The sequence below is a fragment of the Nycticebus coucang genome, chromosome 9 (genome assembly GCF_027406575.1).
Source record: "Nycticebus coucang isolate mNycCou1 chromosome 9, mNycCou1.pri, whole genome shotgun sequence".
Taxonomy (NCBI): domain Eukaryota; kingdom Metazoa; phylum Chordata; class Mammalia; order Primates; family Lorisidae; genus Nycticebus; species Nycticebus coucang.
The window spans coordinates 83722750-83737673 of record NC_069788.1 but is presented as its reverse complement, the minus strand read 5'-3'; the positions used below and the strand labels follow the sequence as shown (position 1 = coordinate 83737673).

General features: G+C 47.9%; 1 protein-coding gene across 5 annotated transcripts in view; it reads left to right on the top strand.

Moving 5' to 3' along the window:
* The window catches only part of EVL (Enah/Vasp-like), a 213842-nt gene that overhangs the window by 179982 nt on the left and 18936 nt on the right, over positions 1-14924 (top strand). For all 5 annotated transcript variants that reach the window (XM_053601670.1, XM_053601668.1, XM_053601671.1 and 2 more), the window contains exons 4-5: positions 10356-10419; positions 13385-13452. In XM_053601670.1, coding sequence (XP_053457645.1) covers positions 10356-10419; positions 13385-13452 — 132 coding nt within the window. The remainder of the gene's footprint in view (positions 1-10355; positions 10420-13384; positions 13453-14924) is intronic.

Here is a 14924-nt window from a genome sequence, read left to right as displayed (position 1 = left end):
TCACCAGGAAAAAAAAAAAAAGGATGCAAAGATGCTTTGTAAATCATTACTATGTGAAAGATTTTTTGCAGTTTACTCTGTTTAAGGTTCATTTTAAGGTTAGTTTTGTATCCTGATATAAGCTTATTAGGGGAGGAAGAAAAAATATTTTGCTAGGAAAACACATGAGGAGCTCAGCCTGAGTGGTGCAAGCACATGGGATAGAGTGCCCTACCTGGAAGCCGGAGACTGGGTTCTAGCCCTGTTCTGCTCCAGGTGTGGGCATGACCTTGGGCAAAACCTTCACCTTTCCCTGGGCCTTATGACCCTTCTGTATAAGGAGAGGGGACAGGGGGTCAAAGGAGTGCTTCTCACTGGCACCCAGGGTTGTCCCAGGCCTACTGCTCTCATTTGTGAGAATTAGAAGGCCTTTCCTCTCTGATATATCATTTTTGGTACATAACTGCAAGGGTTGTAGGTGCTTCTCACCATGTGACCCTGGGAAGTTCCTTCCTCTCTGAAGTGCCATCTCCACATTGTAAATGATGACCTTTCCTCTCAACAGGTCTTTTAGACCCTGAGCTCTTAGATGTAGCTTTACCCATGGGTCACTAAGTCCCAGGCCAGAGCTCAGGTATGAGAATCTATTACAAGATTTCAGTGGTTAACAAGTCAGCTACCTCCAGCAATCCTCTCAGCCTGCTGTGAGCCTAAACTCATGTAGCAAGAACTGGGTAGAAAAGATACTAGAGAATTCATACAGGGTTCCATTAAGCAAGCAACCAAACTGCTATCAAAATCAGGTCTATGGCTGAGGGTGGTGGGTCACACTTGCAGTCCCAGCACTCTAGAAGGATAAGGCGGGAGGATTGCTTGAGGTCAGGAGTTCAAGACCAGCATGGGAGAGAGCAAGATCCTATCTCTACAAAAATAGAAAAAGTAGCTAGACATGGTAGCATGTACCTGTAGGCCCAGGTACTTGGGTGGCTAAGGCAGGAGAATGGCTTGAGGCTACAGTGAGCTATCATGATCCCCTGCACTCTAGCCTGGGTGACAGAGTGAAACCCTTTCTCAAAAAAGAAAATAATAATAATAATAATAAAATAAAATTTTAGAAAAATAGGGAGGGTGGCAACTATTTGTCTACTGTTAAGTTGAACTGGGAGAGAGGGTTAAACACTAGCTACCTTTGTTTTCCAAACACAGAGGTAGAGCAGTTTGTTTAACCAAGGCTGAGCATCAGTGTGCTGTGGTGGACAAAACCCTGGGCCAAGAGACGTTTGTCCTGGCTCTGGTCCCAGCTCTATCACCAATTCCTGTTTCACCTTGCCCAGGTAACTGTAAAGACAGTAGCCAGACCAGGACTTAACCCAGGTCACAGACTGCATTGGACACTTGCTTGCTCAGAAGAATGGCATCTGTGAGGGAAGTGGGACCTTGAAACAGAAGGGGAAGGTGTGCTAGGGAAGGGTCTGGGAAGGATACACCTGATCTCAACCTGACATGGAGGGACCCTCTGGAAAGAAGAAAAAGAGCTAGCTGAAGAGATGGTGGAGGGGGGAGGGGAGTTTAGAATGGCTTGGGACTCTGCCCAGCTCAGACCAGGTGGCTGTCGTTTGTTGGCTAGAAATTCCATCAAGCATCACTGAGTGAGTGCTGGATCCTTTGTCTCTGGCACTCTTGGGATCTCAGGTTCCATCTTTTCAGGAGGTACTAAAGATGCCTTTCCCATTGAGATGAATTGGAAACTTTACCCATCCCTTCTGTCCAGAAGAGTTGGGGGTTGGTGTCCCAGAGCCTCATAAATGTGCATAGTGGACAGGAGGAAGGCTTTTCTTAGGAGGAGGTGTCAGTAGTGTCTTGCCTTGTCAACCCACCTTTGGCTGTAAATATTAAAATGCAATACCTTGGACAGGAGCCACACCAGTCCCTGCCTACCTTGCATCTGCCAGACCTCACAAGGAAAGGAGTCACAGAGGAGGAATGTGGTCCATAGGAACTGTTAGATATCTGTTTGTTTATTCTAAAGGTAGTGCATGCTACTTGTGTATAATTTGGGGACTCAAAAAGAGGAAAATAATTGCTTAATCCTGAGACAGCCCCTGTTAATGTTTCAGTATATTTCTTTCCTTGTCCTTTTGAATTGTAGAGATTTGGAGACCAAAGCCCAGTAAGAGAAGGGATGCCCCATACTCTTAACTACTTCATGGCTGAACTCCAGCACAGTTCACTCTGAAGGAGATCTGTGTGTAAACTGGAGCAGTCCAAAAGAGACAGCCAGGAATAGGCAGGGGCATGGAGAGGTCTGGAGGGAAGCAGGCAGGGCCACCTAGCCATCCTGATAGACCACTGGGGACAGATCTGGCAAGATGAATTCCAGCCTTTCTGGAAGGCTTTCCGCCAGTGAGAACTGCCTCAGTTAGGGAGGCAGCACACCAGCTCAGACCCAGTGGCCCTTAAGCTCTCTATAGTTTTGAGAGCCATGGGCCTACCCTTTCTCCTAGGACACCTTTCTAGGTACCACACGGACAGAGGCATTGAAACAGCAAGTCCAGTAGGTCCTGACAGGCTGCAGTGTATGCCACACTCCTGTCTAAGAAGGGACTTGACCAGGGTGCTCTGAGCACTGGCTCCTCCACTCTTGTGAGGAGCTGTGGCTCCCCTTCCTCATTTATGGCTTTCTCCTATCTGCCTTTCCCCATTTATCCTGTCCCACTACAACCCTGGTAACTCAGTGGAGGCATTAGCTTTAGAGCCTACTATCCTTGGATTTAAACTTGGTTTCACTATTAACCTGTTCAGAGTTGTTGAAAATGCTACTTCAGTTCTCCAACTCTCCAGCTTTCTTAGGGGTAAAATAGAGATTTTAGCAGGACCCCTAGGATGAGTGCAAGGACAAAATGAAGTGGTATTTGCAAGACTCTGGCATAGGACCTAGTACATACCATAGTAGACACTCAATAAATTGGAGTTTCTCTTACCACAACCCATTGTATTTTCTAAGTACTACCACTGTTGGTGACCTACTGGATCTCACTTACTGTGATAACTCAAGGCTTAGGCTAAGGTTCTGAGAGCTTTTGAACCATTAGGCTACTGTTATTTTCTCTGAGAATGTGTCACCCACTTTAGTCTCAACCATTGGCTAGAGATCTTTAGACCATTTGCCTGGGGCCAGTCATTCATGTATTCAAGGAGTATTCATTGTGTGTTACCTATAGGTCAAGAACCATGTTAAAGGCCAGGTACAGTGGCTCTTATCTGTAATACTATTACTCTGGTAGGCCAAGCTGGGAGGATCCCTTGAGCTCGGGAGATGGAGACCCAGCCTGAGCAACAGTGAAACCCTGTCTCTACTAAAAATAGAAAAACTAGCCAGGCATTGTGGCAGACACCTGTAGTCCCAGCTATTCAGGAGACTGAAGCAGGAGGATCACTTGAACCCAGGAATTTGAGGTTGGTATGAGCTAGGCTGACGCCATGGCACTCTAGCCTGAGCAACAGAGTGAGACTCTGTCTCAAAAAAAGAAAAGACAAAGAACCATGTGGCACAAAACAGTGATGGCCCTGGAGATTAAAGACAAACTCTTCTGTCTGCCTGTGCTTTTTCTCCTGTCTGTCCCTCTGTGTAAAACATACATAGTGATCCTGATGGTTAGAGGAGCTCAGCAGTAACAGAGTCCTGGGAGGAGGAGGCACGCTCTGACCACGTGTGACCACCTGAGTCTCAGCACCTCAGCCAGGAGTGGAAGAGGTGTGGGGGAGGGGAGGGGTATCATATACAACTGGTTCTTTCTCCTTGATAACCAGGAATGTGCACCCAGGTTTTTCCTCTCCTCTGCTCTCCCTCTCCCCATGCTGCTCTGATGAGGGTATGAATTTATACCGACTGGTCCTCGTATTATACCTCTCCAAAAGGCTTTTTACAGTATCTGTCTTTGACATAAAGATCTGAAAAGGGATTCCAATGCAAGGGCTATCATCTTTATGAAAGCTGCTTTTGCACATTCCTGGTTTCAAGGTTATCTCCTTGATAACCAGGAATGTGCACCCAGGTTTTCCCCAGGGGAAAGGGAGAGCAGAGGAGAGGAAAAACCTGGGTGCACAATGGGGGAAAGGGAGAGCAGAGGAGAGGAAAAACCTGGGTGCACATTCCTGGTTATCAAGGTTATCTCCTTGATAACCAGGAATGTGCACCAGTAGCTTTCATGAAGATGATAGCCCTTGCCTTGGAATCCCTTTTCAGATCTTCATGTCAAAGACAGATACTGTAAAAAGCCTTTTGGAGAGGTATAATACGAGGACCAGTCGGTATAAATTCATACCCTCATCAGAGCAGCACGTGAAGGGCATGTAGCAATCATTTGTGCTCCTGCTTACAGAGGGGCATGACCTGCCTTATACTTTCTGTGCATCCCAGGTAGAGACACTGCCAGGAAAGAGCTCGCTTTCTCCCAGTGCGCATGTCCTCCACTCAAAGGGGATGCTGACCTGCTGGCTGCAATCTTTCCTCTAGCCTTGCAGACTCTTTCCTGGAGCCTTCAGTTCCTTTCCCCTCTGACTCAGCCCTCCTCACCATCCCTCCCTTTCACATGGGCTCATGGCTGAGTCTAGCTGAGGCTCACCCTCTTCTCTTAGTTGTTTTCTCTGTGTCTCCTACCTCATGACTCCCAAAAGTAAAAGACCTTCTGAATCACTACCATGTTTGAGAGGTGCAGGAGTCTGATGAACTTAGATTTGATCCTAGAAAATAGGCCTCCAAGGCAGCAGGAAGTCAGCTCCTTCCCCAAGAAAACATCATGGTCCAGTGGGCCTTAGCATGGACAGGCCTGGACTCAAGTTTCAGCTTGGCTCTCAGCCTCTGTCCTGCAGCTCTTTGTGTTTAGGAAAGATGTCCGTCAAGGGGCAGGTCCCAGGCTATCCCCACCTGCCTGGTCTACTACCAAGGGTAAGCCCTGCTGTCAGGGCTGTGCCCCCAAGACACCAGTAATTCACAACCACCCTGCATTTCCCAGAAGTTTGTTTAAACTTCCCTTTTTCTTTTTCATTTGTCTGTCATGCAAATAGGCTCTTTATGTTGACTTTGGCAAAACTCGCCTGAGGTGAGTGATGAAAGGGTGAAGAGTTTCCTTAGTTAGAGTCTCAAGTGGGTCAGCCAGGCCCCAGCCTCCTAGCAAGATCAGCTCTCAGACTCAACAAGCTTGGGATACCCAGGCTAGCATCACAAGCTCCATGGCTGTGGTCAAGCGCACCCACCCACCCCCAAGAGCCACCACTGCTCATCCTACGTGCTTCTGGGAGCTGTGGTGTTACAACTGGGCAGTGTGTGCAGGTGGCCCACACAGAAGAAAGCGCTTCATCAGTTGGGAGGAGGTGCTCTTCAGCTGTACCAGCAACCCCCACAGGCCAAAGGTCATGTAAGAGTGCCAATGCACAGGTGGGCAAATGTCTGACTCAGTAGAAAGGTCACCCTAACTGTTCTTTAAACAGTGACAAAAGAGCTATTTTTTGGCTCTTTATGGTTTACTAAGTGCTTTTTATTCATGCAATTCATTTATTCCTCACTGCAGCTTGATGAGGAGCCACTATTAGTATTAGTGTTAGGACTCCTGTTTTATAGATGAGGAGACAGATGCATTGCTTAGGAGTACACAGCTGGACAAGTGTGGGGCAAAATTCAGGCCAGGTCCTGTCATGCCCGCTGCCTGTCCAGGTTAGACCCTCAAAGGAACAAGACAATTACAATGCGATCATCAGACGATTATTGGCCATACATTTACCGTACGAAGGAGGGGCATCATTCTACTACAGAAGGTGACTCTGGAAATCAGCACACAGTGGTATGCAGAGCCAGAGGGTCAGTGCCCTGCAACAGCCTTGTTTCTTCCTCAAGCAGCAAGGCCTCCAGTCTGCAGCCAGTACCTAGTACTGCAGGGGTGGAGAGACCAGCATCTTTCCTTTGACCAGCCTCCTCTCTGGCAAGCCCTGCATTTCTGTGGCTCACCTCCTGGGTTATCTTTTATTTACACCCAAGCTAGATCGGCCTGGCTCTTAGACCTGTTTTCCCCAGGATTAGTGAGCATGAGTTCCCTCTAACCTTCCCAACTCAATTTAGAAAAATACACCAAGTGTCTAAGGTAAGGCAGGCTGGGAGCATAGAGCGCTGAGTAAACTCTGTGCCCTCAAAACTCAGCGTCTATAATAGTAAGGGAGGCAGCTCCCAAGTCACTTTGATATTAGTGAGAAAGTTGTGAGTTTTATAAGATAGACACACGAGTGTTAGATAAAGAGAAGGAGTGTGAAGACTTAGAGAGGGCTTCTTGAAATAGACCACTAATGAGTTGGGCCTGGAAGTCTTGGCAGGAGAAGAAGGTATCCCAGGTGGATTAAGTAGCTCACACAAGCATGTAGAGGTGGGAAGCACTGTGTGGGGTTGGGCTAAGTGGGCAGATACAAGAGATCTGCTGCCCTGTGGGATAAGGGTTCAGTGTGCAGATGCAGAAAGTTCATTGCACAATGGGATTGGGGATCAGTGGGCAGATGCATGAGGTTGGGGCTAAATGAGCAGATGTAGATGGTCTACTATACCACGTGGGTTCAGGACCCAGTGGGCAAGTCCAGGAGACCTACTGAACCACATGGGATCAGGGCTCAGTGGACAGATGTGAGGGTCTACTGCACTATGGGTTGGCGGCTCAGTTGGCAGAGTCAAGTGTACTGTTGAGGTATGCCTAGGAGAAGCAGCCGGAAGAGCCTTGACTCTTTGGTTTGTGGACCTAACCCTATATACAGTAATGTCTGTGCTTTCCAGACATCACTGAGGCTGCAGTGCCAAAGTAAATGAGTAAGGAGGAGGGAAGGGGAGGGTCCCATTGGTAGACCGAGGCCTGGCTCTGAGAGAGACACTGAGGCAGCCCGGGTGGAGAGCAGAAAGGCAAGACGGGTTCTGTCAGGCATCAGATACAGTACCAGTAAGACTCCGTAACTAAAGAGCTATGGAAGACAGAGAAGGAGGAGCTGGAATTCCCACCTTCCCACTCACCCAGGATCCTGCAGGATCCAAGTCAGCTCAAGAGATAAGAGGTGACTCCAGGGTACTCATCTATAGCACAAGACACATGCCTCATCTTCTGCCTTGGCTTCTGATTGCATCATGCAGGGAAGTCATCTGTAGTAACTCAACACTAGGACAGATGGGAGTCTGATTACTAGGCATCCGGAGAGCTTTTTTTTTTTTTATTTTTTTTATTTTTTTTTTTATTTTTTTTTTTTGTAGAGACAGAGTCTCACTTTATGGCCCTCGGTAGAGTGCCGTGGCCTCACACAGCTCACAGCAACCTCCAACTCCTGGGCCCAAGCGATTCTCTTGCCTCAGCCTCCGGAGTAGCTGGGACTACAGGCGGCCGCCACAACGCCCGGCTATTTTTTGGTTGCAGTTTGGCCGGGGTCGGGTTTGAACCCGCCACCCTCGGTATATGGGGCCAGCGCCCTACCGACTGAGCCACAGGCGCCGCCCGGAGAGCTTTTCTTTATACAGGTGCTCCCACCTTGAGAAGCACCACCTGCCACTGAAGAAGCACCTACAAATGGGCTGTTGCCTGGAGTTTTCCCAGGGATCACCAACAGTCTAGAGCAATGGTTCTCAACCTGTGGGTCATGACCCCTTTGTAACAATGAAAATATATCATGGCATTAGGAAAGTTGAGAACCATTGGTCTAGCAGGGGTCCTCAAACATTTTAAACAAGGGGCCAGTTTACTATCCCTCAGACCATTGGAGGGCCAAACTGTAGTTAAAAAAAAAAAAACTATGAACAAATTCCTGTGCACACTGCACATATCTTATTTTGAAGTAAAAAAACAAAACAGGAACAAATACAATCACACTGTCTCATGTGGCCCACGGGCCGTAGTTTGAGGACCCCTGGTCTGGAGGAATGATCTTCCACTCTATCCCTCCCTGCTGACTCTGCCAAGGGAGCAGCTGCACCAGTGAGTAGAATAGGCCAGGAGTAAGAAGGCGGTCGGAATCTCCCTTGCCACAGATACCTGGGGTAACAGTGGACACAACCCTTTCCCTCACTGGGCCTGAGCACCCACCCCTAAAACAAAAAGACTGTACTTTATTATGTTAAGGACCCTTGTAGCTCAAAATAATCTAATATTTTCTTACTTTAAGAAGAATGGGGGGCCAGATGCAGTGGCTCCTGGTAATCCTAGCACTCTGGGAGGCCACGGTGGGTGGATTGCCTGAGCTCACAGGTTCGAGACCAGCCGGAGCCAGAGCAAGACCTCATCTCTAAAAATAGCCAGGCATTGTGGTGAGCACCTGTAGTCTCAGCTACTTGGGAGGCTGCAGCAAGAGAATGACTTGAGTTTGAGGTTGCTGTGAGCTATGACACCTGGGCACTCTGCCCAGGGTGACAAAGTGAGACTCTGTCTCCAAAAACAAATAAAGAATGGAAGGCCTTATGCAGTCAAGTATTATCTCTTCCCGTTCTGCAGTATCTAAAAACTCCAGCAGCTAATTTTGAGGTATGTCTTAAGGGCAGGGACCAGAGCTCTCTTGACTTCCCTGGCTCTCTGAAGGAACAGGTTGGTGAGGGTGTTGAGAGGAAGTCAAGTGCACCAGGCAGAATGAGAAATCCAAGCTTATGACCCCAACAGACCACAGTGTGGGCACCTGGCTGTCATCTGAGGTGCTGATAGAGGCTGGGAAACAGTTGGAGTGACTTAATATGGAAAGTGGCAGAACCAAACATAAACTACTTGCAAAATCCAAGGTAAAGCCAGCAGGCAGACAGAAAAGGGTCTTGCAGCAGCTAGTGGAGGCCAAGCATCACAAGGCCTCAGGATCAGTCCTCACATCAACTGCTAAATAAACAAGGTCACCAAGACAGAAACTCAGCCCCCAGCAGGACAGAGTCCAGATCTAGGAGTGAACTTAGAAGCTGAGACCAGGTCTTAGAATAAAGTGAAGTCCAGTTGTCTGAGCTGGAACCCAAACCCTCAACCAAGCTAGCAGCAGAGCAGCTCAGGCGTGAGATCCAGGGTATGAAGGTGAGCCCTGAATCGCTCTTGCCTCAGCAAGTTGAGTGGAGTTGCAGGAGGACACCTGTCGGCTACGAGCACCATTCCCAGCAGCCCTTCTTGCAGCACATGAGTCTGCCACTTTCTTTCTTTGTTCTTCAATCTGATCTCAGTCTTAACACCACAGTATGATTGAATTTAAGAAAGAAAGTTAGATTTTGCAAGTTTATGTCTGGCTCTGCCACTTTCTAAGGCCTTGAGCAAGTCACATAACCTTTTTGGGCTTGGTTTCCCTCAGCTATTAGAAGTCCTTCTTACAGAAGCCTTCTTACAGAGTTGTGAGAATTAGAATTAAATTTAAATTACATTTGTTATAAGTGCCTGGACCTTGCTCTAGTAGTGTTCACATATTAACTGTTTTTGTTTCCTGAGAACAAGAGGGAAAGACCACCAAGAGCACCTGTGAAGTAGGAGGGAAAAGGATTTCTCTCCATACCCACCCATCATCAGTGTTATAGATGGAGTGTCGCTATCACTATATCCTAGGCTGAAACAAAGCTGCTTCCCCATCTAGTGAGGGAAGTGTCCTATGTGACACCAGAGCTAGCAAAGGGAAGGAATAATTAGCTTATTCTTAGGTAAGAGCCTGGATTTTGTCTTAGATGTGGCACAAGAGCAAGGACCCTGATGCAGGTGCCTGGCACCAGCCCTCCTTGGAATGTGGGACCTGAGCAGCAGACCTTGCCTCCTCTGGGGTCCTGTCTTCTGGGTCCAGAGCAGGGTGTGTCCCAGAAGGCCCCATGTCAGCCCAGAACAAAGGGAGCAATGGCAGGGACTTGGCTTCTTCCCATCCCAGAGCCCCAGGCTTGTAATGCAGAGCTTAACTTTGGGGTGAGGAATACAGGCTCAGACAGACCTGGGTTTTAAACTGACTGTGACACTCACCAACTGTGCCAGTCCTTTTCACAGAAAGTAGAATAAAATGGGTCTTTTGTGTTTACAATTTGAAGTCCCCTGGTGATTTTAGTTAGAACAGCTTAGTGGGACATGTGGAAGCCAGAATCAGTGTTAAAGAGTTGGAGGGATGGTGGCAAGTGAGGAGGCAGAAACAGCAAGTGTCATTTATTGACTGAGAGGGAAGAGCCACTAGAAAGAGAGAGAGAAGGGGTGATTGAGAGACTGAAATGGGGCAGGACATTGCACAGGTATGAGGCCAGCTTTTAAAAGAAGGTCAGGGAGATCTCTTCTGCAGCCTGGAGGGGCAGAGGTGGATATAGTTACAGGTTTGTTTATCAGATCCTTTCTTTCTTTTGCTAACCACTTGGCTTTTGTGCTTCTTCCCCACAGGCCCCTCCAGCCAGCGTCAGGTGCAGAATGGCCCCTCTCCTGATGAGATGGACATCCAGAGAAGGTAACCCAGCACCCCGCAGGAGCCAGCCTGGCAGTCTTCCCAGGAGTGCCTGGTGGCCAGGGGTACCCTTCAGCAAGCAAGGACCCACCTGCTGCTAGGGCCAGGACTTGCAGAGGCACATGTTAGGGACAAGAGGAATAGTCCAGACCAGAAAGAAGGAGATTGCAGCTTGTCTCAGACATCAAGACCAGGAATAACAATAAGAATCTATGGTTTATGGAGAGTACCACTAACCTCCAGTGATGCAGCTCTTTTGATGAGCCTGGCCATGTCCCGAGTGCTATTCATTTATCATTTCATTTAACCTTCTCAAGTGTATTAGGAGGTAGTTATGGCCTGGAGGTATTAAGCCTGTGGAGGAGGCCAGTACCCGTGGCATGTGATTTGAGGACCATAGGGGAGACCATACCCCACCCCCACCAACAGAGCTTCTCAGGTATTATTAGCACTGGAAGGAAGGGCTGGTACAATTGTACTGAAATTACATGGCTACCATGGAGTAGCCTTCCAAGCTCACATTGCTCGGAAATAGCAGGACCAGAACTGGAACCCAGGTCTGCCCTTTCCACAATGGATACTCTGCCCCTTCTGACTGTGACAAGGGAGCTTAGGCCTGACCTAGGCCATGCTCACCCAGCTTTGTCAGAGATAGAGTTCCTGCTCTTGGCTACATGCAAGTCAAGCCCTGGACTCAGGAAAGCCTATTTCTGCCTTTCACCTCCCCTCAACCTGCTGGATATGAGACTTCTCCCAACACTTCCTTTTCTCATGCCTTTCCCTAAGGCTGAAAAATGAAAGCCTTAGTGTGAGTGATTTCTGAAGCTCCCCTTGTCTCTGACCTTGCACTTTAGGACCTTGGGCAAATTACTCCTCTAGGCCTCAGGTTCCTTATTTGAAGCTGATCTAGCCTTGGTCTGCCTTGCTCAAGTGAATGAGGTAACAAATGGGAACATACACCCTAAAGTGCTTACAAGTGTAAGAGATTCATTTTTGTGAACTCACGTGTGTTTCCTGATTCCGTAGGCCTATCTTGTTACCTCTCGGGAACACAGTGCTTTGCAGTTTACAAAGGTCTTTTACATGAATTGTGTCGCTTTAACTTTCACTCTAACTTGAGGGATTGTCATTCTGTTACTGTTCCCCAAATCAGCCAGCTGAAGTTCAGAGAATGCACATTGTTTGCCTGTAGTCACTAGGGAGTGAGAGTCAGAACCCTGCTTGGCAGCCAAATTTGACTCCAGGTGTAGCTGTTTGCCAGATCCCAGGGCCATCCCCAGAGTGAGCACCCACTGTCAGGCATGAGATATAAATGTGGAGTCCGTGGCAGCTAAATAGATCTTCCCTTGTCCCTTAGAACTAGTTCAGCTCCCACAGTGCTGCATTCTCTTAATCCAGGGACCACAGTGCATCCCCTGCTGGTCAGGATATGACTGCAGGCATCAAACCCCAGGGCAGGACCTTCTCTGGGCCCACTGTCCATTACCATTTTCCTGGAGGCAGAAAAGCCTGGGGAGAAAGGATGCACTGGGGCCACACAGTGAGGTAGTGACTCCAAGCATAGGAACTTCTCCATTTTCATGCAAACAGAAGCATAAGTGCACACCAATTTTTAAATATTTTCCAAATATCTTCATTTTACCAGTTTTCTGAGTATGTGGATCCTGCTGGGGAGGTAGAAGTTTTAGGTGTTGTTTCAGCATTTGGGAAACAGAATCTGATGCAGATGCTTCTGGGAGCTTTCTAGATACCTTTAATACCAAAAGAGACATTTCTATTGTTTGGGAAGTATTAGGCATATTCTTACAGGAATCCTATGAAATAGCTCCTTCCAGCACTCTCTCACCAAGTTCAGAGGTGGCCTCAGGATATTCATTAATCTTGCACTTCAATAGCAGGTGTTCAGACTTGGCTTCACACCCACTTGCACCCTTGCTGCTGTCCCTGAAGATGGTTCCTTCCAGCCCTTCCCATTCCGGTATCTTGATCTTTAGATTCTATGGATGTATCTATGGGTCAGTGTCCTCTTTCAGCCAGCCCTCTAGAGCACCCATAAGCCACATGTGGTGGCTGAGTCCTGTAATCCCAGGACTCTGGGAGGCTGAGGCAGGAGAATCACTTGAGGCAAGAAGTTTGAGACCAGACACATAATGAGATCCCATCTCTACAAATAGTAAAAATGTTAGCCAGGCATGGTGGAGCATACCTATAGTCCCAGCTACTCAAGAGGCTAAAATGGGAGGATTGTTTAAGCCCAGAAATTTAGGAGTTTGAGGCCGCAGTGAGTTGTTTTCCTGCCTGTGAATGGCCACTGGGCAGCATATCAAGACTTCTGTCTCTAAAAGTAAATAAATAGAAATGGAGGCCAGGCCTGCAGCAGGTCTGTGGTAAAGAGAACAAAGCATGTGGCCTTTATGTCCATTTATCCTGGCAAGCACATGTCCCTGAGAATTGTCCCAAGGACCTTGGCCAGGTTCAGTAAGAACAGGTGTTTCAAAAAAAAAAAAAAGATTATAAAGACTTACAAATCCATTGAGGTCCTTTTAAACATAGGTTGATTTGTTTTGTTTACATCATTTTCTCAGTGAAATTACCATTTTATACTTTTGAAAGAAATTAAAAATATAGCAGCAATAAAAAAAAAAAAAAAGAACAGGTGTTTCTGAGGCTGGCCATAGGCCCCCAAATGCCAGATAAGCCATCCAGCCTAGGTAAGAGCTTGGTCACTCTAGTAGTGAAATCAAATCACCCTTCGCTGAGGGGCTCCCTGTTCATGGTACCTGAGACTCAGGAAACCGCCAGCACTCCCTCTTTCAGGAACTTGAGTCAGTCACATCCCCTTCCTCTGTTAAGTGGAATCAGCCCTGGCACACGGTGGCTCGAGAGTGCCAGCAATACCCAAGTCTGAAGCCTGTGCTCAGGGACACTGAGTATGTTGTTCTAACTGCCCACTTTGGTTGCTTTCCAGACAAGTGATGGAGCAGCAGCACCAGCAGCAACGTCAGGAATCTCTAGAGAGAAGAACCTCAGGCACAGGTGAAAGCCCCTCTTCCTTGGTGGCCTCCTTCCCATACGGGTGCTGGCTGGCAGCCCCTTTACTTACATAAGGCCTAAGTGCATCCTGGGCCTGTAAGGAGCTTTGGATTGCCTAGGTCTCAAGTATGAGTCACTTCAGATGGCTTAGAGGAGCAAGAGAGCAGAGCAGAGGGTTAGAGACTTCATTCAGCTTGGTCCAGCCCCCACCCACTTCCCATGTCTCAGGCACCATGCTAAGGGCTGGGGACACAACCATGGACAAGGCAGACACAGCCCAGTCCTCAGGGAGCCTATTATCCAAACAAGGAGGGAAATGAACTTGTAATAATGTGTGGTACACACTGTCGCCAAGTTAAGTGCAAGGTGCTAAAGACACACAGGAGAGTCCAAATGCACTCGGGTCAGAAAAAACTTCCCAGAGGTATTGCTAAGCTTCAGTCTTAGATATTGGATAGAACTTAACCCATTAAAAGAGGAGGAGAGGGTTTTCTAGCAATTGTAATATTCATTGATAGTACAGGACTTTATAATTTACCAAGGTTTTCCTATCCTTTGTCTTGTTTAATTTTCCAAAACACTGAATGAATTGAGCAGTTGACTGTTATCCTATTTTACTGATGAGAAAATCGAGCCCAGTTGTTTACAGGGGTGTCCTGCTCGTGAGATGCTGACTGATGCCATCACCTCTCACCTAGATGCTGCAGGCCCCTCCTCACAGGCCTCCTGCTCCCTTCTGGCCACTCTCCATTTCTAATGCAGGTCTCATGCCAGCATCATGTCCCTTTCCCAATCAATCCTGGAACAACCCAGTGCCCACTTGCCCTCCACATTGCCCGTTCTCTTCTTCCTCCACACTCACCTGCCTAACAATTCTGCTCTCCCGTCATGGCCCTAGTCCCTCATCACTTCCATCAAGGAAGTCTTCCGTGAATTCTGGCAGGTTGGAGCCCCTCCTTATATGCCGGTATAGCATTATGAGCCTGCTCTTGGTAGCACTTGTCAGCTTGCCACAGTCCTAAATCTGCATTCACCTGTGTGATTAGTTGGCTGTTCCCTCTCTAGGCTGTGAGCACCACAAGTAAGGAGCCTATGACTGTTTTTCCTCAGCATTGTACCCCAGCGCCTAGCACAATGCCTGGCACAAGACACAGGCTTTGGTGACATTAGGGGAGGGTGGTTGGATGGACAAACAGTGGAGCCCAGCACCCCACATTGCTTCCTGATCTGTGCTCCCAGTTCGCCCTGGGACCCATAGTTATCTGCCACAGTCCCTAAAGGCCAAGGAGCAGTCACAGTTGGATCTTACAGTCCAACTTCTTCCTAGGCGGTGCTAGGTACTTAGAGCAAACAGAGGAGGGAAATGGTATCATCTATACTTCGAAAGAGCTTCCTCCCCATTGGAAAAACATAATTGGAGTTAAAGGAGTTGCCTGAGCACAGAGAATGTTAATCAAACACACAAGACCCGGAGT